Here is a 21,978-nt window from a genome sequence, read left to right as displayed (position 1 = left end):
ATCTAAAAAAAATTCCTTTAAAAGTGTTGATCATACCTTATTTTATAGACCAGAATTCAGAGAGACAGTGCAATTAACACCTTTTATGGAATTTTACAAATTTAAATTACCAACATGTTAAGGGCTTTCAGCTCTATTAGTCATCTTTCAAAAATATAATCTTATTCAAACAATTAAAATTTGTTTTCACTTCATAGCTTATAGAAGAATCCAAGAGTATGCAGCAGCCTCTGTGAGATTTTTCCTCCCTGCAACAGCTGTTTGCAAAACTGCAAGTTTGTTTGCAATATTTATTGTATTAGAGCCACTGTTCACTTAAACACATAATTGTTGTGTTTTTACATTTTGAGAGAAAAATTTGTAAGTCGCCAAGTTTAGTAGCTTAGTTTGCTGGAAGATTTCAAATTTAAGCCATTTACATACCAGTGCATCACATAAGAATTTTCACTATTTTAATGCTATTAAGAATACATTCCCCGCCATGAACCATGGACCTTGTTGTCGGCGGGGAGGCTTGCGTGCCTCTGTGGTACAGATACCTGTACCGTAGGTGCAACCACAACAGAGTGTTATCTGTTGAGAGGCTAGACAAAGTGTGGTTCCTGAAGAGGGGCAGCAGCCTTTTCAGTAGTTCCAGGGATAACAGTCTGGATGATTGACTGATCCAGCCTGATAACATTAACCAAAATCGCCTTGCTGTGCTGGTATTGTGAACGGCTTGGCTGAAACCAAGGGGAAACTACATACAGCCGTGATTTTTCCTGAGGGCATGCAACTTTACTGTATGGTTAAATGATGATGGCATCCTTTTGGGTAAAATATTTTAGAGGTAAAATAGTCCCCCATTCAGACCTCCGGGTGGGGACTAGTCAGGAGGATGTCGTTATCAGGAGAAACAAAACTGGCATTCTACAGGTCGGAGTGTGGAATGTCAGATCACTTAATTGGGTAGGTAGTTTAGAATATTTAAAAATGGAAACAGATCAGTTAAAAGTTCCATATAGTGCGACTTAGTGAAGTTCGGTGGCAGGAGGAACAAGACTTCTGGTCAGGTGAATACAGGGTTATAAAACAAAATCAAATAGGGGTAATGCAGGAATAGGTTTAATAATGAATAAAAATAATAAGGACCCAGGTAAGTTACTATGAACAGCATAACGAATGCATTATTGTAGCCAAGACAGACATGAAGTCCATGCCTACCACAGTAGTACAAGTTTATGTACCAACTAGCTCCGCAGATGCTGAAGAGATTGAAGATAGTGAAGGGAGATGAAAATTTAATAGTCAGTAAGGAATGAAAGAGGAAGCCACCTGGTAGAATTTTGCACAGAGCATAACTTAATCATACCTTGGTTTAAAAAACATGAAAGAAGACTGTATACATGGAAGAGACCCGGAGACACTGGAAGGTTTCAGATCGATTATATAATGGTAAGACAGAGATTTAGGAAGCAGGTTTTAAATTGTAAGACATTTCCAGGGGCTGATGTAGAGTCTGACCACAATCTATTGGTTATGAGCTGTAGATTAAAACTGAAGAAACTACAAAAAGATGGGAATTTAAGGAGATGGGACCTAGATAAATTGGAAGAACCAGAGGTCGTAGAGTTTTGGAGAGAGCATTAGGGAATGACTGACAAGAACAGGGGAAAGAAATACAGTAGAAGGAGAATGGCTAGTTTGAGAAATGAAATAGTGAAGGCAGCAGAGGATCAAGTAGGTAAGAAGACAAGGGCTAGTAGAAATCCTTGGGTAGCACAAGAGATATTGAATTTAATTGATGACAGGAGAAAATATAAGAATGCAGAAAAGGAAGGAGGCAAAAAGTAATACAAACTTCTCAAAAATGAGGCCGACAGGAAGCGCAAAATGGCTAAGCTGGGATAGCTAGAGGACAAATGTAAGGATGTAGAGGCAAATAGGGATAAGATAGTTACTGCCTACAGGAAAATTAGAGAGAACTTTGGAGGAAAGAAAACCACTTGTATGAATATCAAGAGCTCATATGGCAAACCAGTTCTAAGCAAAGAAGGGAAAGCAGAAAGGTGGAAGGAGTATATAGGGTGTCTATACAAAGGCAATGTACTTGGGGGCAATACTATGGAAATGGAAGAGGATGTAGATGAAGATGAAATGGCAGATATGATACTGCGTGAAAAATTTGACAGGGCACTGAAAGACTTAAGTCGAAACAAGGCTTTGGGAGTAGAAAATATTCCATTAGAACTACTGATAACCTGTGAGAGCCAGCCATGACAAAATTCTGCCATCTCAAGAGCAAGATGTACGAGACAGGCGAAATACCCTCAGCCTTCAAGAAGAACATAATAATTCCATTCCCAAAGAAAGCAGGTGTTGACAGATGTGAAAATTACCGAACTATTGGTTTAATAAGTCACGGCTGCAAAATACTAACGCGAATTCTTTACAGACGAATGGTTAAAACTGGTAGAAGCCAACCTCGGGAGGATCAGTTTGGATTCTGTGAAAATGTTGGAACACGTGAGGCAATACTGACCCTACAACTTATCTTACAAGATAGATTAAGGAAAGGCAAACCTATGTTTCTAGAATATGTAGACTTAGAGAAAGCTTTTGACAATGCTGACTGGAATACTCTCTTTCAAATTCTGAAGGTGGCAGGGATAAAATACAGGGAGCGAAAGGCTATTTACAATTTGTACAGAAACCAGATGGCAGTTATAAGAGTCGAGGGGCATGAAAGGGAAGCAGTGGTTGGAAGGGAGTGAGACAGGATTGTAGCCTATCCCCGATGTTATTCAATCTGTATACTGAGCAAGCAGTGAAGGAAACAAAAGAAAAATTCAGAGTAGGAATTAAAATCCATGAAGAAGAAATAAAAACTTTGAGCTCCGCCAATGACATTGTAATTCTATCAGAGACAGCAAAGGACCTGGAAGAGCAGCTGAACGGAATGGGCAGTGTTTTGAAAGGAGGATATAAGATGAACATCAACAAAAGCAAAATGAGGATAATGGAATGTAGTCGAATTAAATCAGGCGATGCTGAGGGAATTAGAATAGGAAAAGAGGCACTTAAAGTAGTATGAATATATACTACTTAAAGGAGTACAAGAGTTTTGTCATTTGGGGAGCAAAATAAGTGATGGTGGTCGAAGTAGAGAGGATATAAAATGTAGACTGGAAATGGAAGGAAAGCGTTTCTGAAGAACAGAAATTCGTTGACATCGAGTATAGATATGTGTGTCATAAAGTCTTTTCTGAAAGTATTTGTGTGAAGTGTAGCCATGTATGGAAGTGAAACATGGACAATACATAGTATAGACAAGAAGAAAATAGAAGCTTTTAAAATGTGGTGGTACAGAAGAACGCTGAAGATTAGATGGGTAGGTCACGTAACTAATGAGGAAGTACTGAATAGAATTGGGGAGAAGAGGAATTTGTGGCACAACTTGATTAGAAGAAGGGATAAGTTGGTAGGACATATTTTGAGGTATCACGGGATCACCAATTTAGTACTGGAGGGCAGTGTGGAGGGTAAAAATCATACAGGGAGGCCAAGAGATGAATACACTAAGCAGATTCAGAAGGCTACAGATTGCAGTAGTTACTTGGAGGTGAAGCTTGCACATGATGGAGTAGCATGTAGAGCTGCATCAAACCAGTCTCTGAACAACAACAACAACAGCAGCAGCAGCAACAACGAGCACACATTTTCATGAACAATGTTTGGCAATTTTCTTTTCAGCTAACAGGTTCTGTTTATTTTACATCAATCCAGTAAATATTAGTTTCCCTTATTTTTAATAATTTTACACTAGTGTGTTTAAATGCAATCCAGCCTTGGTCAGATATTCCTTGCCTAAAAACTTATCTGAATGTATAAATACAGCACCTAATATATTGCAAATATTATTAATTCTCCAGTTGATTTGATGAATATAGCTATCACTTACCGACCTCGTTTATAATTTCCACTTCACTGTACCCTCAGAGGGAATTTGTCACAACATGGATGAAGATGCCTTTGTAATTTTTGTTTGCTTCTTTTTCAGAGTTTTCTCTTGAATTCATAATGTTTTTAAAATAGTTACTGAGCTGATGGGACTTAATTCCTGGGTGAACTTCAATTACACAGGATGGCACTAACACATTTTTCAACATGAAATTGCAAATTATAAGAAATTCATTTCCAGCTACATTTTTGATACTATAACATTTGGCTCTTTTGTTCTCCAGTTTTTCACTTGTCCATTTATACATAGTATTTATGCCTACTGAGTTTGCACTTCATTTTGATTCAAGTAACATGAAATGCTCATTTTGCAGGGTGCTCATATTGATATTTCTCTGTGAATTGTGTATTACTATTTTTGCATTGATCACTGTTTGGCATTGGTTTAAGTCAAAGTTTTTTTACATGAAACATATTTATCTCTAAGCAGCAATATTTCTGCTTTTGACTGTACTGCTTCACAGAGTGTGACATTATCATTTATTGAAATACAGCTTGTCTCATTCCGCATCCACAGATTTTCATGGTTTTTAGTGATTAAGTTCGCATAATCACAGTTTTTTCGACACGTAAGCTTGATGTTTTCGTTTTTAACGCTAATAAGTCTTCTTTGAGGGAGTCAGTTTCTTTTTACACAAGTCAAATGGCTCCCTGTTACATTTACCACTCCCTTTACTTTGTTATACAACTCCCCCCCCCCCCCCTTCCTGCTGTTTTTCATTTCTTTAATGAATACCACTATTACTTCTAACAGGATTGTAAATCTCTTGTCCTCTTCTGGCACACATCATTCTTCCTCCATATGTAACAGCTCTAAGAAATCCTTTATTTCATTAAATACTTCCACTCCAATAAAATCTTAAAACATCTTGGCCTTCCAACTGCATCGAGAAGTCAGGTTTCGGCTGAATGCTGCTACATCAGCTGCAGTTAACACTCGACAAAGGCCAAGGAGTACTCAGCCAAGGAAGCATCACATGATTTAATTCAGTCATATCACTGTGAGGTTATGCAATTATATAATTCTTTCATTTATTTATTACTCTTTGCTCATCTAAAATTTCCTTACCATTTTTGTTGTATACCAAGATTTAGAGTTGTTCTTTTTAAAACACAGTTGATTTGCTTCTTGATGCACTAAATTACATCATTTTCTAAACAATCTACCATTTCACATTTCGCAAGCAGATTACTTTTTTTTCAGCAATTCATTTGCCAAGTTCAATGTGGTACTTCGAGAAGTGTCTCTCCCCTCCTTTGTGTTCATATTCTTTCTTCCTTGTGCTCCATAAATATATTTAATACACTAAAATTAAAAACATACAATAGAATAAATTTTTCAAAGATAATTTTCGAGTGAAATTACAGGACGCTGCAGACCATTTTAATAACAGATTACTGCGACTAAGTGGTTCTGTGTGACTTTCCCAAAATGTACCCCTTTTCCTAGACCTTTCCAGTCCTTTTCCCCCCCTCCCCTCCTTCCTTCCCCTCCAACCCTTCTGCCTGAAGAAGGAGCTTGTCTAATTATAACTTTCTTCTGTGTGTGTGTGTGTGTGTGTTTTCTGCAGCTGCTTGGTGAGTAGACTTTTTATCAATCCAATCAAATTATTTTTTCAAACAGTGATTGTTTTCATTGTTACATAAGGACAAAGATAATAGCATTACCTAGAATGGAAGGGGCAGGACAAGTGACACACACAAGGAGCAGCAGAGTGTCACTAAAGACTGCCACCTCTCTTATTGTATTTTTTGTCTTCTTGAATTAACTTTTACATTACATTTTCTTTCCATCATGCACAAATAAAGTTCTATACATCACTGTGGATGACATGCAACAATTGAGATTTAAATTTGGAGTTTATCTAGGGATGATATGCAACTAACACTTTTAAAATTTAATATGATTTACTGTATCATTAACTAGTTTTTATGTGTTTGTAAAAGCAAATACCCCTAAATACTGTGTGTGTGTGTGTGTGTGTGTGTGTGTGTGTGTGTGTAAGCTGGTTAAAATGTACACTACTGAAAACAATTTCTCACAGATACCAAGACACAACACAATCACCACAACACCAGTCTCCAGCTACACATGTTTCAGAGCATGATGTTCCCCCAACATGTCTATTTGATGATGTGACTGCAGTGACTCAAAACCAGTTAATGGTACCACAAATAGCATTTCATTCAAAAAGTGATTGGTTGCGTATCAAACCCATATAAACTAATGATGTTTATTCCAGAAAATAATGTTTAGTTAGATTTTAAGCCAAGCTTTCTAAATGTGATTCCGTCAGCCTTTTTTTGCATGAACAATTGGCAAGTTCTCCCATAACCTTCCCTATTATTACCATTATTCTTATGTCTTTTTAACACTGCATCAAATAAGCTTATACGAGGGCAGTTCAATAAGTAATGCAACACATTTTTTTTCTGAAACAGGGGTTGTTTTATTCAGCATTGAAATACACCAGGTTATTCCCCAATCTTTTAGCTACACAACACTATTTTTCAACGTAATCTCCATTCAATGCTACGGCCTTACGCCACCTTGAAATGAGGGCCTTATGCCTGCACGGTACCATTCCACTGGTCTATGTCGGAGCCAACGTCGTACTGCATCAATAACTTCTTCATCATCCGCGTAGTGCCTCCCACGGATTGCGTCCTTCATTGGGCCAAACATACGGAAATCCGACGGTGCGAGATCGGGGCTGTAGGGTGCACGAGGAAGAACAGTCCACTGAAGTTTTGTGAGCTCCTCTCGGGTGCGAAGACTTGTGTGAGGTCTTGCGTTGTCATGAAGAAGGAGAAGTTCGTTCAAATTTTTGTGCCTACGAACACGCTGAAGTCGTTTCTTCAATTTCTGAAGAGTAGCACAATACACTTCAGAGTTGATCGTTTGACCATGGGGAAGGACATCGAACAGAATAACCCCTTCAGCGTCCCAGAAGACTGTAACCGTGACTTTACCGGCTGAGGGTATGGCTTTAAACTTTTTCTTGGTAGGGGAGTGGGTGTGGCGCCACTCCATTGATTGCCGTTCGAAGTGATGAACCCATGAACAAGAAATTGTCACCCTCAGCCACATGACGAGCAAGCAATTCCGCACAGATGGTTCTCCTTTGCTCTTTATGGTGTTCGGTTAGACAACGAGGGACCCAGCGGGAACAAACCTTTGAATATCCCAACTGGTGAACAATTGTGACAGCACTACCAACAGAGATGTCAAGTTGAGCACTGAGTTGTTTGATGGTGATCCGTCGATCATCTCGAACGAGTGTGTTCGCACGTTCCGCCATTGCAGGAGTCACAGCTGTGCACGGCCGGCCCACACGCGGGAGATCAGACAGTCTTGCTTGACCTTGCGGCGATGATGGCACACACTTTGCCCAACGACTCACCGTGCTTTTGTCCACTGCCAGATCACCGTAGACATTCTGCAAGCGCCTATGAATATCTGAGATGCCCTGGTTTTCCACCAAAAGAAACTCGATCACTGCCCGTTGTTTGCAATGCACATCCGTTACAGACGCCATTTTAACAGCTCTGTACAGCGCTGCCACCTGTCGGAAGTCAATGAAACTATACGAGACGAAGCGGGAATGTTTGAAAATATTCCACAAGAAATTTACGGTTTTTTCAACCAAAATTGGCCGAGAAAAAAAATGTGTTGCATTACTTATTGAACTGCCCTCGTACAATGGATCTTAGTTTCCCAGTAAGCAAGGCAACCAGAACCTAAATACAGTTTTTTAATTAGAGATGAAAACAAAATGTCTTTTGGAACATAATCTGCTTACCAATGGCGGATCATCACCTTTGAAGAATGAAATATATAGAGCCAGCTCATTTGGAGAAATGCTCTGTCTAGCCAACAACATCACCAATTCCAGTACCACTTTTTGAAGATCTGTAAAATTAAGAACATGTCTTAGCTACAAAAACAAAAAAAAAAAAACTCTCTCTCTCTCTCTCTCTCTCTCTCTCTCTCTCTCTCTCTCTCTCTCTCTCTCTCTCTCTCTCTCTCTCTCTCTCCCCCCCCCCCCCCCCCCTCCCCTCCCCTCCCCTCCCACACACACACACACACACACACACACACACACACACACACACACCTGGTATAATTTGACACAGGACAGGAAGCAGAAAATTCCAACAAAGAAACCATACATATTATCAATGACTTTTCAAGGACACTACACAAGGAAGTATGAGGAATACCATTCAAAAATATACAAAGACTACATGGAAATTACTTTACAGTGCTGTGTTAAAAATGACAATGCTGCTTACTGTCCCCGCCTTCTACACTGTTGCCTCTAAATTTTGTGACCTAGTAGGCCACTGGACACCCCTTTCATAAAAATCTGCTGTCACTGATGATAATAAGATAGTATCCATTTCTTTCACTACCAAATATCCATGCTTTAACAAACATTCCCCAGTTGCTTCTGACGACTGCCTCTGCTGGTCTCCATCATGATCAATGTCACTTTCTGAATTGAATATTCATATTCATAAACAAGTCACTAGATTACCCAATGCCTTGCACTCACACACCTGAGAGATTTTGTTGTGAAAATTTGGTTAACGATTCTTATCATTATCACAAAACAAAAGTACATCCTCATAATCAGCATGCAATATTGTGGAAAAGGTAATGCTAAATACTATTACAGAAACACACGTCCAACGGATGAATTGAATTGTTGCCAGTGTTTGTCACTAGTACTTATTTTCTGGGTGCCATATTGTAAACAACAAGATAGAACTTTGGGATCTGCAGTTGAGCAGGAAGAGTTAAGTGACTAACTAACTAGTATGCTTTGTGTAATGCAACAATGTGTAATGCACGGGTTGTGGCTGAAAACTTTAAGTGTCTTTTAATAGCGCCTGTCTGCAACTTAACAAGTCTTCTTCACAGTAAATAGCAATCTGTTTGACACAGAGTTCAGTGTTAGCCTCTATCATCATGATCTTGCCCTATGTACCTCACACATTTTGTTAGTTACTTTGCTTTCTCATTACCACAATTGCTAGATGCCACCACTCACAGGAGTATCAGCTTCTTCCTTGCATCTCTCAAAATATTCCATACATTGAAGTTAAGGCAATTATTCTGAAGTGATTTTTTAGCAGCGGAAAGGCCGACACTTCACAGAATACTATAATTTGTAGTAGGTTTGTTTCATCATATACTAAAACAGATGATAGCTCTGCTGGCAAACTAGTATATGGTCTTTTGCCTGAGTATAATATGCAGCCACTTATAATGTAATCCAATTGAACAGATAAAAAAATCTACTCACTAAGTGGCAGCAGCATAAAACAAATACAAAGCTTAAGTAAAAGTGCAAGCTCGCAGAGCCAGTGGCTCTATGAGGTGTGAAGGAAAAGGACTGGTAAGGTATAGGAAATGGACACATTTGGGATAGTCACCCAGAACCTTGGGTCAGATAAGATTTACTGGACATGATGAGAAGGAAGGGAAGTCTTTCCTTCTCATCCCATCTGACCTGCAGTTCTGGGCAACTTTTATGAACTCTTCCCATTTCCTAAATCTCACCAGTCCTGTTCCTTGATACCTCTTCCTTCCTCTTCAATCTTTCTGTGATAAGAAGGAGCCACTGGTTCTGAAAGCTTGCACATTTACTTAAGCTTAATATGTATTATCTCCTGGTGCAGTCTGATAAGTTGACTTTTTATCTATCCAATTACATTATATTTTCAAAATTTGATTATTCTTGTTGATTTATTAACCTCTTATCATAATGTGGCATATTGCTATATCACTATATTTGGATGCACAGCGTGATTATAGAAAGACTTGCTGGAAACAAGATTGAGATATCATATAAAAATTGAAAAAGTGTATTGCTGAATATCTTGGTGGAGAAAATGACTAAAAAACATTTAAAGCACATGCAGTTTGAAAAATAAATAATGTTAGAAATCTATGATTTTTTCTGTTTATTTACAACTTATTCCCTGTTGAAATGTATGAAAATAAAGTATGAGCACACAAAATATCCTGACAACAAAACACAAATGATTACCATGAATAAAAAGTGTGCTAAGGGAACAAATTTGGAGATTTTCAGAAAAAAAGATCACTTATTTGAACCATGATGAGTTTCAAGAAAGAAATTCTGGAGTGAATTAATGGTAATGTGACGAATATGTAAAAATGTTTACTGCCAGGCACTTTAATGCAACCAAGCTTACATAAGTCTTATAAACTGACTTACAAAGGCAATTACTTCAGATAATACAGTATTTAGAGAGAGAGGGAGAGAGGGAGGGAGAGAGGGAGAGAGAGAGAGAGAGAGAGAGAGAGAGAGAGAGAGAGAGAGAGAGAGAGAGAGAGAGATATGGAAAACAGCAATGTAACCAAGTTCTAAATCCACAAAATAACAACCAGGCATTTATATACATATAATTTAACCTTCACATGATAAAAACAATACATATTGTGCAAATGTGATGCATTTTACCTATCAGAGTAGCATCTCTACGCCTGAGACTCAGACCAAAGCCTTCCAGCAATGTTGATACCATCCCAATCTTTGCAAGCCGTGCACAGTTTTCTGCACAGTCTCTGCATAATGTTGCAAGTTGTTTCAATACTTCCACTGCTTCTTTACTTTTCTGCTGTTCTTCTGGAAGCCTGGAGAACAAAAATACAATAAACAGTCATCTTTTAAATTAATGCATAGGCTCATCATAACTGAAAACAGGCAGTCTCATGTCTCAAGGAACATAAACATCCTGATGCAGCTACTTGCAAATTACATTCACAACTACAAAATATTATTTATTTAGCCACTATGTTCCTGCTGGTAGTTCAACAGCACCATGCAGAAAGTACGAACACACAATTTCATCTGAACTGCACAAAATAGTCTTCAATTACTAGTTTATACACAAGGAAAATATTCAAAGGCAGGTACTTAGTGCAACATTACGTAAAGTACAATGCAAGTGGGTGCTTTCTCGTGGTGTGGGAGGGGGTGGAAAGGAGAGACGGAGAGGTGAAACAGAGAGACAGAATTCCACAAAGGGAAAATTATTCACATCTGGTTTTCATAATAAGCAAGATTGGAAGAAAAAGCAGTGCTGGTGGTACAAGTTGTACACTACCTTTCCTTGCATTCATCTGTGACACACATTTTGTCTCCTACAAAAGAAATCACTGAGAAACCCCACTTGAACAATGGGATGGAAGATATGCTCGGGCTATTAGCTGCCGTACACAAGAAAGTGCAGAGAAGTTCATGCCACCAGGAATGTGACTTTATTGAATCACGCAGGACTATAATACACTCCCTGACAAACAAATGAAGCACCAAGGAGACATGCTCAGATGTCAATACAACTTCATACACTTACCCACCATCGGTAGGTATGTAAACGATTATAGTTGCAATTCTCTGTGACAAGTAAACTGCTACCAGAGATCATTAGTGCTGGTAGGGTTTATAAGAAGCATGGACAGTGTCAGATGTTGACTGATCACTGTGTAGATCATGGACATGCCACAGCCTTGTGTGAGACAGCATTATCAACAAACTTTGAAAGTGGATCACTTTGGGTCTCCCTTTGCCCAGCTCACTGAATTGTACAATATCCAGATTTGTAGGGCTATGGCCCAATGTAGGACAACACAGTAATGTGAGGACAGGTAAACTCATTGTCAAGATTCTGGTCAACCATGTCTGACCACTAGAAGGGAGGATTTCCATAACCTATTTTATCTTGTCCATTAATGTTATGCACCACTATAGTTGCCACACCAGATGATTCTGATCTTTATCAGTGACACTGTAACCTGCCAAATCTCAAGTACCTTACCTTGTCTGCACATGTTCTAATTTAGTGCTTATAATAAACCAGGTCTTGTGTAACATTTTCAAATTATAGAAACTTACGATACCATCTTATTCTGAGCCAGGGTTATATCTATTTTTGGATATGTAGAATTAGATTCATATTTTTGGATATTTACAGAATGTTTTAGTAGTCTGGTGAGGTTCTGCTGTGCTTAAAGTTAGTTGTACTGATATTTTTTACATGTTATCAGGTTATGCTATAAGAATTAGTCTTCCTACAAATGTCAGAAGAAGATATAAAAATACAACCTTATATTTCATTTTATTTTTATAAAATCAATATTATGTCACTTACAAAATATGTCACATTTCTTTAATCTACCAACCTATATTTTACTACTTTTAAGAAGTAGCTTAACACCTATAATTTTGAAAACATTCAATTTATTTTGTCACTGCCATTTCATGTTTTTTTCTTCTTCTTTCGTTCCACCATCTCTGAGGTACGCTGGGTCAATAATTTCTTTGTGCATTGTTCTTTTCTTAGGGCCCAGTATTTCATCATTCTTTCTGATCTTATTTTCCTCTCTTCTTCCGAGATGAAGGGTTTGGACTTTTGTGTAGATTTGTCTTGGAACCGTGTGTTCTCATCTTTAGTAATTAATTTAGCTGTTCGATCAATAAGTGAATTTTCTGAAATCTTTAATTCTACTAGGTCTTCCTCAGTTTCTCGAAACCAGTTGGGTTTTGTTTTGCGGTTACGGAAAAAGTCAAAGATTTGTTTAGTTTAATCTGTTGGAATTCCTTCTGAGAAGATGACCATAAAAATGTATTCTCCTTTTTTGCATAGTATCTGAAAGTTTTTCAATTTTCTTGTAAAGAGTTTCATTTTTTATGTATATAATCTTATTGTCTTGAACTTTGGCCCTATGATTTTTCTTAAAATTTTTCTTTCCTTTAGCTCAAGTTTCTCCATTTGGCCTTTGAAATTCATGTTTAGTGTTTCTGCTGAATACAGTGCTTCCGGCTTAATCACTGTCTTGTAATGTGTAATTCTGGACCCCCCATGAAAGGGATTTCTTATTGTATGTAATTTTTTGTTAGTTGGAAGGCCAATTCAAGTCTATATTTTCTGGATTTCATTGCTTTGCTTTCACCAGCATTCCAACTAATCCATTCTCCAAAATATTTGAATTCTTTTACTGTTTCAATCTTCTGTTCTTGAACTTTGAGGTATTGACATGAGTACTTGACGTTTGTCAATATCTTAGTTTTTTCAAAGGAGATGTGAAGACCTATTTTAGCTGCTTGTTTCTTTAGTTCAACGATTTGTTCCCGCGCTTCTTCCATTATTTCAGCAAACAGTGCCATATCATCTGCAAAAGCAACGCAATTTACTTTAAGATTATTCTTTTTGCAACCCAGTCTTATACCACTCTTAATATTTGTGTTCCATTCTCTGACTACTTTCTCAAGCACACAATTGAACAGCAACGGTGAGAGCCCATCCCCTTGTTGCACTCTTGTTTTTATTTCAAAGGGTTCCGATAATTCTCCCATAAATTTAACTTTCGAAAATGTATTTGTCAGGGTCGCTTTTATAATATTAGTTGTTTTCTTATCCAAACCCATTTCTTCCAGGACTGACAATAGAGATTCTCTATCTATCAAATCATATGCATTTTTAAATCAATGACTGAGATTACGTGTGTCTTTGCACTTGATTTTTGGTGTGCCATAATGTCTTTTTATTTTCATAATATTTATTTTTTTCCATAGGACTTTTATTTCCATAATATTTTCAAAGAATTTTTATATGTGAAAAGCAAGTAACTTTGATTTGTCTTCGATATTAATAGTGGAAATTTATACAACACCAATACAAATCAACAAATGTTCTGGATGCTTCTAAAACATTAGTGGACTGATATATTGAAAATGTGTACCAGAAATATGTCAACTTATTCATTAAGTTTCCAACTATGTCGAGTACAGTTCACAAGACTCTTTGCTATGAAAGATGTAAACAAAGAGCTACTAAAAAAGTTTTGTTGTGCAAACTGTGACTTCGTTTCTTGTGAAAAATGTTTATAACATGTCTGCGGAATTAGAAGAAGGGCAATTAAAAAATGGATGTGAAAAAATTAATGAACTATACGTCAGTCACTGCTATAAGACAACCTTGGACTAACTCCTATTTTCATTAAGGTTATCAATTGGACAAGAACCTAGGTGATGATAGTGAATGCAAGTTAAATAAATCCAACTTGTATATCAATTTCTCCTCTTAAAACATTTTCATAAATATTGCATTACCAGGGTTGCTCACTTCTTTGCAATAGATTTGTACTTCCAACATCTGAGGGCTGCTCAAAAAGTAAGGGGACTTTTCAAATTGTGCAAGCAATGTACCTTCTATTATTGATTATTATTATTTTTTTTTTTACAGCATACTTTGTTTATGTTTGCTTTGGTTTTGTTTTGCTGTAGGGTGCAAAAAACAACTGGAGTCACATGCACCCAAGTCAAAACTACAGAACACAAAGACAGACAGGAATTAAAAAACGACTATACTTCAGTCCCAATTGACATAACAGAAGACAGTTAAAAACAGGCATGTGGAAAAAGGGCTAAAGACACCATGCAGAAATGGAGGTCCAAAACTAAATAGTAAATGGCCTTCACCATAATGCTTTGTTGGATAAAAAGTAAAACGTGGACAATAGCCCGCGTGTCATTTTCTAAAACGGCTGATAACTCAAACAGAAAACCCAAGTGGGAATGTAAACGGTTAAAAAATGGGTATTCCATCAGGAAGTGGCGGACAGTTAAACCTTGGGTGCAATGTGTACAAAGTGGTGGGGTAGCGTCACTTATCAAATGACAATGGCTAAAAAGCCAAAATGACCTCCTCCGAGCAGGAGGGCCAAGAGGAGGTCGTCCAAGCCACTGGGAGACGCTTAATAATCCAGAGCTTTTTCCCACGAAGGGAGGACCAATGGCATTGCCAAAGGGAACCACCTCCTGACAAGAGGGCACTACAGAGATCATTGAAGAGAATATAGGAACTAGTGGGCTGTAGTATGAAGACTGCAGCCTTGGCAGCAGCCTCGTTTCCTGGCAGACCGACATGACCAGGAACCCACATAAACATCACAGTGGTTCCACCAAGACTGATCAAATGACAATTTTCCTGGACCCGCTGCACTACAGGGTGGGCGATGTACAGCGCACAATAGACTTTGAAGGGTGCTGAGTGAGTCTGAGCAGAGGACACAATTGAAAAGGCTGTGTCACAGCATGTACTCCATGGCCTGATACAGGGCAAAGAGCTCGGCTGTAAATACTGAGCAGTGAGCCAGAAGCCGATATCAAAAACACGGGTGCCAATGATGAAGTCATACCTAACCCCATGGTCAGTCCAAGAGCCATTAGTGTATACAAAGGTACTATCGCAAATTTCCATGCGAAGGTCATGAAACTGAAGACGATAGACCGAGTCTGGAGCAGTGTCATTAGGAAGCAAATTAGGGCCACTTCACAAAGCCAAGGTGGTGAAGGTTTCACTCCCACTGGGAAAGTTGCAGGTAATGTGAAGTTAAGCCACCATAGCAAGTGCTGAAAGCGGACTCCAGGAGGTAGCAGAGAAGAAGGACGCACCCCATATTGGTGATCAACGGAGTCATCAAAGAAGGAGGCACAGGATGGGTGGTCATGCATGGTAGACAAACGGCATGCATACCTGCTGAGGGGAAAGTCACAGCAGTAGGACAGTGGTAGTTCAGCAGCTTCAGTATACAGACACTCAACCAGGCTAGTGTAAAAGGCATCCACGGCCAAATGGATGCCATGATGGTGGAAAGTGCTGAGACAGCATATCAGGGATGGACACGCAGATGCATAAACAAAGTACCCATAGTCGAGTTTCGAACAGACAAGGCACCGGTACAAACGGAGGAGGGTGGTTCGATCTGCACCCCCAGGAAGTATCATTGAGAACACGTACAACATTGAAGGATGGCATACAGCAGGCTGCCAGGTGAGACACATGGGAGGACCAAGAGTGTTTCCTATCGAGCAGGAGCCCCAGAAATTTCATAGTTTCAACAAATGGAAGGGCAACAGGCCCAAGATGTAAAGATGATGGGAGAAACCAATTGCGTCACCAGAAATTCATACAGATGGTTTTGTCAGTGGAAAAGTGAAAGCCACTCTCAATGCTCCAGCAGTAAAGACGATCAAGACATTGCTGAAGATGCTGCTCAGTGAGACAGGTCCATGGAGAACTGCAATAGATGGCAAAATTGTCAACAAAAAGGTTGCCAGAGATGCCCTGTGGGAGACAGGCCATTATAGTGTTGAAGGCAATAGCAAAGAGGACAACGCTCAGGACGGAACGAACCATGAGGCACACCGTTTTCCTCGATAAAGGTGTCCAATAAGGCAGAACCCACACACACCTTGAAAACTTGGTCTTTTAAAAATGCCTGAAGGAGACATGGCTGGCAGCCACAGAAGCCCCATTTGGAAAGAGTATGGAGGATACCAGTTCTCCAGCAGGTGTCGTAGGCGTTCTCCAAATTGAAAAACACAGCCACAGTCTGGGATTTCCATAAAAAACCATTCATGACATGGGTTGACAAAGTAACCAGATGGTCAACTGCAGAACTCCGTGCATTCCTCAGTAAATTGCGAGACTCGAGCCACCATACCATTCAGGCATGAATCATATGTTTCATCATCTTGCAAATGCAGCTGGTGAGAGAGATGGGGCGGTAGCCAGAAGGAAATTTTTGGTCTTTGCTAGGCTTAGTATGGGTATGACAGTGGCTTCACACCAAAGTCTGCGAAATGTGCCCTCTGCCCATATGCAGCTGTACATGTTAAGCTGAAAGTGCTTGCCTGAAGAGAAAAGTGCTGTAACATCTGAATGTGGATGGCGTCTGGCCCTGGGGAGGAGCCTGATCTAGCTCTCTCATAGTAAAGGTGGCATTGTGGCACTCAAGGTTCGGAGAAGAGAAGGGTATCGCCTGAGCCTCCTCCACTCGTTTCTGATGTAGAAAGGCAGGGTGATAGTGGGAAGAGCTCGAAATGTCCACAAAATGGTAACCCAAGGTGTTGGAGACAGCAACAGGGTCCACGATGACTTCGTCTGCTACTGTCAGGCTGGAAATTGGGGAATAGTTCTTGGTCCCAGAAAGCCATTGGAGGTTGGTCCATATGACAGAGGGAGAGATGGACCTGTTAAAAGAACTAGTGAATGAAATCCAGCTAACTCCTCTTTTGCTATCCCAAAGAACATGACGACACTTTACATGCATCTCTTTACAATGAATGCAGTTTGCCATCATAGGATGATGGTTAAAAATGCGGAGAGCACGTCTCCATGCGCAAATTGCGTCACAGCATGCCTCAGTCAGCGAACGGAATGGGACAAGACGTGGTAAAGAGGAAGTACAAGGAATGGAACATACTGCAGCAGTAGAATAGCGTTTGTGAGGTATTCCACCTTGTCATCACAACTGGAGAAATCTTGTTCTTCGAAGGTCTCCAGGGAGGAGTAAAGCTGCCAGTCAGCCTTAGTAAGCAGCCATTTGGGTGTGCACACGGACCGACTAGGAGTCGGCAAACGGATAGCACACGGGAAATGGTTGCTCGAGTACGTGTCTAAGAGAACGGACCACTCAAGACGATGGGCAAGCCGGGCAGTGCAGAAGGATAGGTCCAAATGGGAACAGGTGTGCAAGGAGTTGGAAAGGAGGAGTCGGAAGTGGGTCCTCCAGTGTTGAAGGCAGAAGAGGTTAAGTTGGTAAAAAGGTCAGCCAAGAGGGCACCTCTGACACGTCCTGGGAGAACCCCAAAGGGAATGATGTGCATTAAAAGTCACAGAGTAGCAAAAATGGGGGAGGTAGCTGTGCAATAAGCTGAAGGAAGTCTGCCACGGTGACACTGAATGATGGATGGAGATGAATAGCACAGATGGAAAAAGTCAGGTGGGGAAGGAAAAGACAAACTGCAACAGCTTGAAGGTGGGTAGTCAGGGAGATGGGTTGACTATGAATGTCATCCTGTACGAGCAGCATGATGCCCCCATGAGATGGATGCTGGCCTCAGGGGGAAGGCCAAAATGAATCGGTAAGAAATACGAAAGCTCAAAGCGGTCGTGAGGGTGCAATTTCATTTCCTGAAGGCAGAGTACAAGGAAATGCTGTGATGCTAAAAGCAGCCGTAATTCTCTACGTGGGACTGAAGGCTGCAAACGTTTCATTGGAGGAGAATCGTGATGAGGAAGAGCTGTAGGGGTGTCACCTCGGCGGCTGCCGAGTGACAGCCGGTGAAGAGTTGCTACTACAGGGCACAGAAGCAGGAGGATCCTCCTCCATGGGGTCCACAGAAGCATCACCTTGCTTGTGTGGTCGGTCTATGCAGTCCAACGCTGAAAAATGGTTGGTGGTGCGCAGCGGTGACATGGAGGCTAGCTAGGCTAAGGTATCACATGGCAACACCGTCAAAGAGGATCTTCGAGTTGGCGAAGGAGAAGACCGTTTGCCATTGGTGGACATCTTCGAGCCTTTCCGGTTAGAGGAATACTCGGGTGTTGTTTGGCTGGAGGGATGGAGGAAGTCTTCACGGGAGTACTCCTTCTGTCCTTTCTGGCCTACCGGTTGTGTAGCTGGTGGCTTCGCCCCTTGAGGTGAGAGTTTGGCGGCTTGTTGCACAGCTGGATGGGGGAATGGTGATGCTACCTTGACACTGGGAGATTTCACAACCTCAGACCTGAAATGGAGGTCGCATGTCAGCATGGCCATGTCCTTCATGGAATAAGAGGTAACAAGAACAGAACTATAGGTGCCAGATGGGAGAACACAGGGTTTGCAACTAGCCAGAACTTGCAAGTGACACTTTTTCCTTCACCCGGATCTCTTGGACAGCCCGCTCATCAAGATACATTGGGCAATCCCAAGAGGTGGTGGCATGACTACCATTGCAGTTGATACAGCCGGGAGGAGGAGGTAAACAATCACCCTCATGCACATCCCTACCACAGATTACACCTTTGGCTGGGTGTCAACAAGATGTTCTAGTGTGGTTGAAACAACGAGACTGGTAGCAGCACATCGGGTTTGGAATGTACAGCTGGACTGTGATACTTCCACAGCCTGCTTTGATCTTGGATGGAAGCAACACTCTATCAAAGGTGAGAAAAAGAGTGTGGGTGGGCATTAAGGAGGAATCTACCTCTTTCATTACACGATGGACGGCAGTGATCAGAGAGGTAAGATTGGATTTCGGCTTCGATTAGACCGTCGAGCAGGCTGGTGTAAATTACACAACGGGAAGAATTCAGAATTCTATGTGCCTCGGCACAAACAGGGTAGCCGTGGAGAAGCAAGTCAGCAAACAGTTGTTGTGCTTGAGAATCAGATGTAGTCTCCAAAAGCAAAGTGCAATTCCGTAAATGAGAGCAAGATTTCACACATCCAGCAATTGCATCAACACCTTTCTGAATAATTAACATATTTACTGCGGTGAAGGACTGACTGTCTTCAGTATGTGAGACCACGAGGCACCGTGGTGCAGTGGGAAGGGTCTTTGAATCATTAGCCTCATTACATTTACATTTCACAGATGTTGATTATGAAGATGACTGATTCATTGCGGGGAAAGTTCCCCACGATTGCCAACATCTCCGATCGCATGCTACTTCTAACTGGGGGTCCCCTTCACAAGGGGGCGCACCCGCCTTAGGTGATTGTTCACACCTCCTGGACACCTGACAGAGGGACCAATTGGCAATCTGATAAGGTTGCAGGTCAGGCAAACATCCCTCCCTGGGCCTGGCCTGTACCAGGGGGTACATGTGAACCCTACCTGTTGACCCAGGGCTGGGAATTACGCATTACCCAGTCACCTGTTAAGTGTCAGATGCATGGGTCAGCCTTCAGGAGCACACAGGGAGGAAGAAGAAGAAGAAAGAGAGGAACCTCAAACACCAAAGCGGAGGAATGAGAGGAGAAGGGAAACAAAGACAGGAAAAGGGAGCAAAAACCAAAGGTGAGACTGTCATTACGTCAGTGACAGACAATGCAGAACATTCCCAATAACATCCCAGACATGTTCCTCAAGGGAATGGAAAAATAATAGCAAGAGGACAGACATGCAGCACGGAAGGGAAAAATTGCTGTAAAGTTGGAGCCCCATGGTAGTCAAGTATGAACCCGCGAAAGAGTGGTGAGGCCCCTGGGGGTTCGTTTGTCTTTGACACACAGAAAAATTACGTATGTTTTAGTGTGCTTGGTGATTTTCGATTATTATAAAAAGTTGAGCAAAGAATTTGCACCAAATTTTGTGTGAAAAATGGAATCAAGTGCACTAAAACATTTGATATGTTGACAGTGGCTCATGGTGAGTCTGCTCTAAGTAAAATAAATGTTTACAAGTGGTATAAGCTCTTCCAAGGTGGCTGAGAAGATGCCAATGACGAACCTTGCTCTTGATGCCCCAGCGCATCAACACAGATGATACCACCAAAGTTGTGAAGAAAACTGTTTAGGAAAATCAGCGAATTACCATAAGAGAAGTTGCTGGGGATGTTCACGTCAGTTTGTGTCATGCAATTCCCCCCCCCAAATATGTTTTGGGCATGAGATGCATATTAGTGAAGTTTGTTTCAAAACTTCTCAATTTTGATCAGAAGAACCGTTGCATGAGCATTGCTCAGGAGCTCTTGAATGATATCAATGATGATCCTGATTTGTTCAAAAGGGTCATAATTGGTGACAAAACATAGGTTTATGGTTATGACGTCGAAACCAAAGCCCAATCGTCCCAACGGAAGCATACCAGAGAGCCAAGACCGAAAAAAGCATTCAAAGTTCAAGCAAATGTCAAAGTTTTGCTCACTGCTTTTTTCAGTTACCACGGCGTAGTGCATCATGAATTTTAGCCTCAAGGCAGTATGGTCAATAACGAGTATTGCTTTGACATTATGTATCATTTGCAACTAGCAATATGCAAAAAACTTCAGGAATTGTGGAAAAACAATTCATGGATTTTGCATCAAGACAATGCACCCGCTCATTCATCGTTGCTTGTGAGAGATTTTTTTGGCCAAAAACAACATGAAAATCATGCCTCAGTCATCATATTCATGGGATTTGGCCCCCTGCAGCTTTTTCCTGTTCCCAAAACTGAAGAGCCTTATGAAAGGACGAAGATTTTCAATGACTGAGGATATAAAAACAGCTTCGCTGGACGTACTCAAGGCTGTACCAAAAAGTGGCTATGAGAAGTGCTTCAAGGATTGGAAGAAGCATTGGCACAAGTGTACTGTATCCGAGGGGGATTACTTTGAATTGATGAATAAATAAATATTTTTTAATAAAAATATAAAGTCACCTTACTTTTTGAACACATCTCGTACAATATTTAATATTAAGGAGGAACTTTATAAGCTCCACTGGTAGCACATACACAATCTTTGAATTAAATTATGACCCTGGGAAGATATAGGTTGGCCAACAAGTAAGTACCCAATGTGTCTTGTAAAAACAGACTATATTGTTGTGGCACTGTGCCCTACAATTAAGTTGGTGTGGTATACATTAATATAGGGGTTTGACAAGGTAGCATATTAGGACCAATACTGTTCCTGATATACATCAATGACTTTCCCAGTAGTGTTACTCATGGTGAAAAAATCCTCTTCGCTGCTAACAGCAATATTATAATCATTGAGAAAACAAGAGAACTCCTTGCCGAGAAAGCAAATGAAACTCTCAAGGAAGTTTATGATTGGCCAATAAGTAATAAAGTGACACTGAACATAAAGAAAACTAATGCCATGATTTTCAGTCTGAAGAGGAAAAATGACAATGTTAAATTAAATGTAGATGGCACCTCTATAGACTGTGTAACAAATGCAAAATTTCTAGGAATGAATACTGATTCTCAGTTGAAGTGGTGTGAACACACAAAGGTACTTGCAAACAGAATGTCATCAGCATGTTATGCCTTTAGAATCCTATCATCAGTGTGTAACATGCAGTGTCTTTTATTTACATATTATTCATATGTACACTCAATTCTTAGCTATGGCATTCTTTTTTGGGGAACAAATGCTCAAAATACGAACACAATTTTCACT

The 21,978-nt window shown here is 40.4% G+C and overlaps 1 protein-coding gene across 1 annotated transcript in view; it reads right to left on the bottom strand.

Annotated features, from left to right (window-relative positions):
* Positions 1 to 21,978, bottom strand: part of LOC124619972 (lysosomal-trafficking regulator) — a 594,456-nt gene that overhangs the window by 345,729 nt on the left and 226,749 nt on the right. Inside the window, exons 19-20 of the mRNA XM_047146635.1 lie at positions 10,497 to 10,669; positions 7,803 to 7,912 (exon numbers count right to left, since the gene is read on the bottom strand). Of these exons, the coding sequence (XP_047002591.1) occupies positions 7,803 to 7,912; positions 10,497 to 10,669 (283 nt within the window). The remainder of the gene's footprint in view (positions 1 to 7,802; positions 7,913 to 10,496; positions 10,670 to 21,978) is intronic.

Source organism: Schistocerca americana, chromosome 6, assembly GCF_021461395.2.
Source record: "Schistocerca americana isolate TAMUIC-IGC-003095 chromosome 6, iqSchAmer2.1, whole genome shotgun sequence".
Classification (NCBI taxonomy): Eukaryota; Metazoa; Arthropoda; class Insecta; order Orthoptera; family Acrididae; genus Schistocerca; species Schistocerca americana.
Note: the sequence above shows the minus strand (reverse complement) of the source record. Positions and strands in the feature narration are given on the sequence as shown.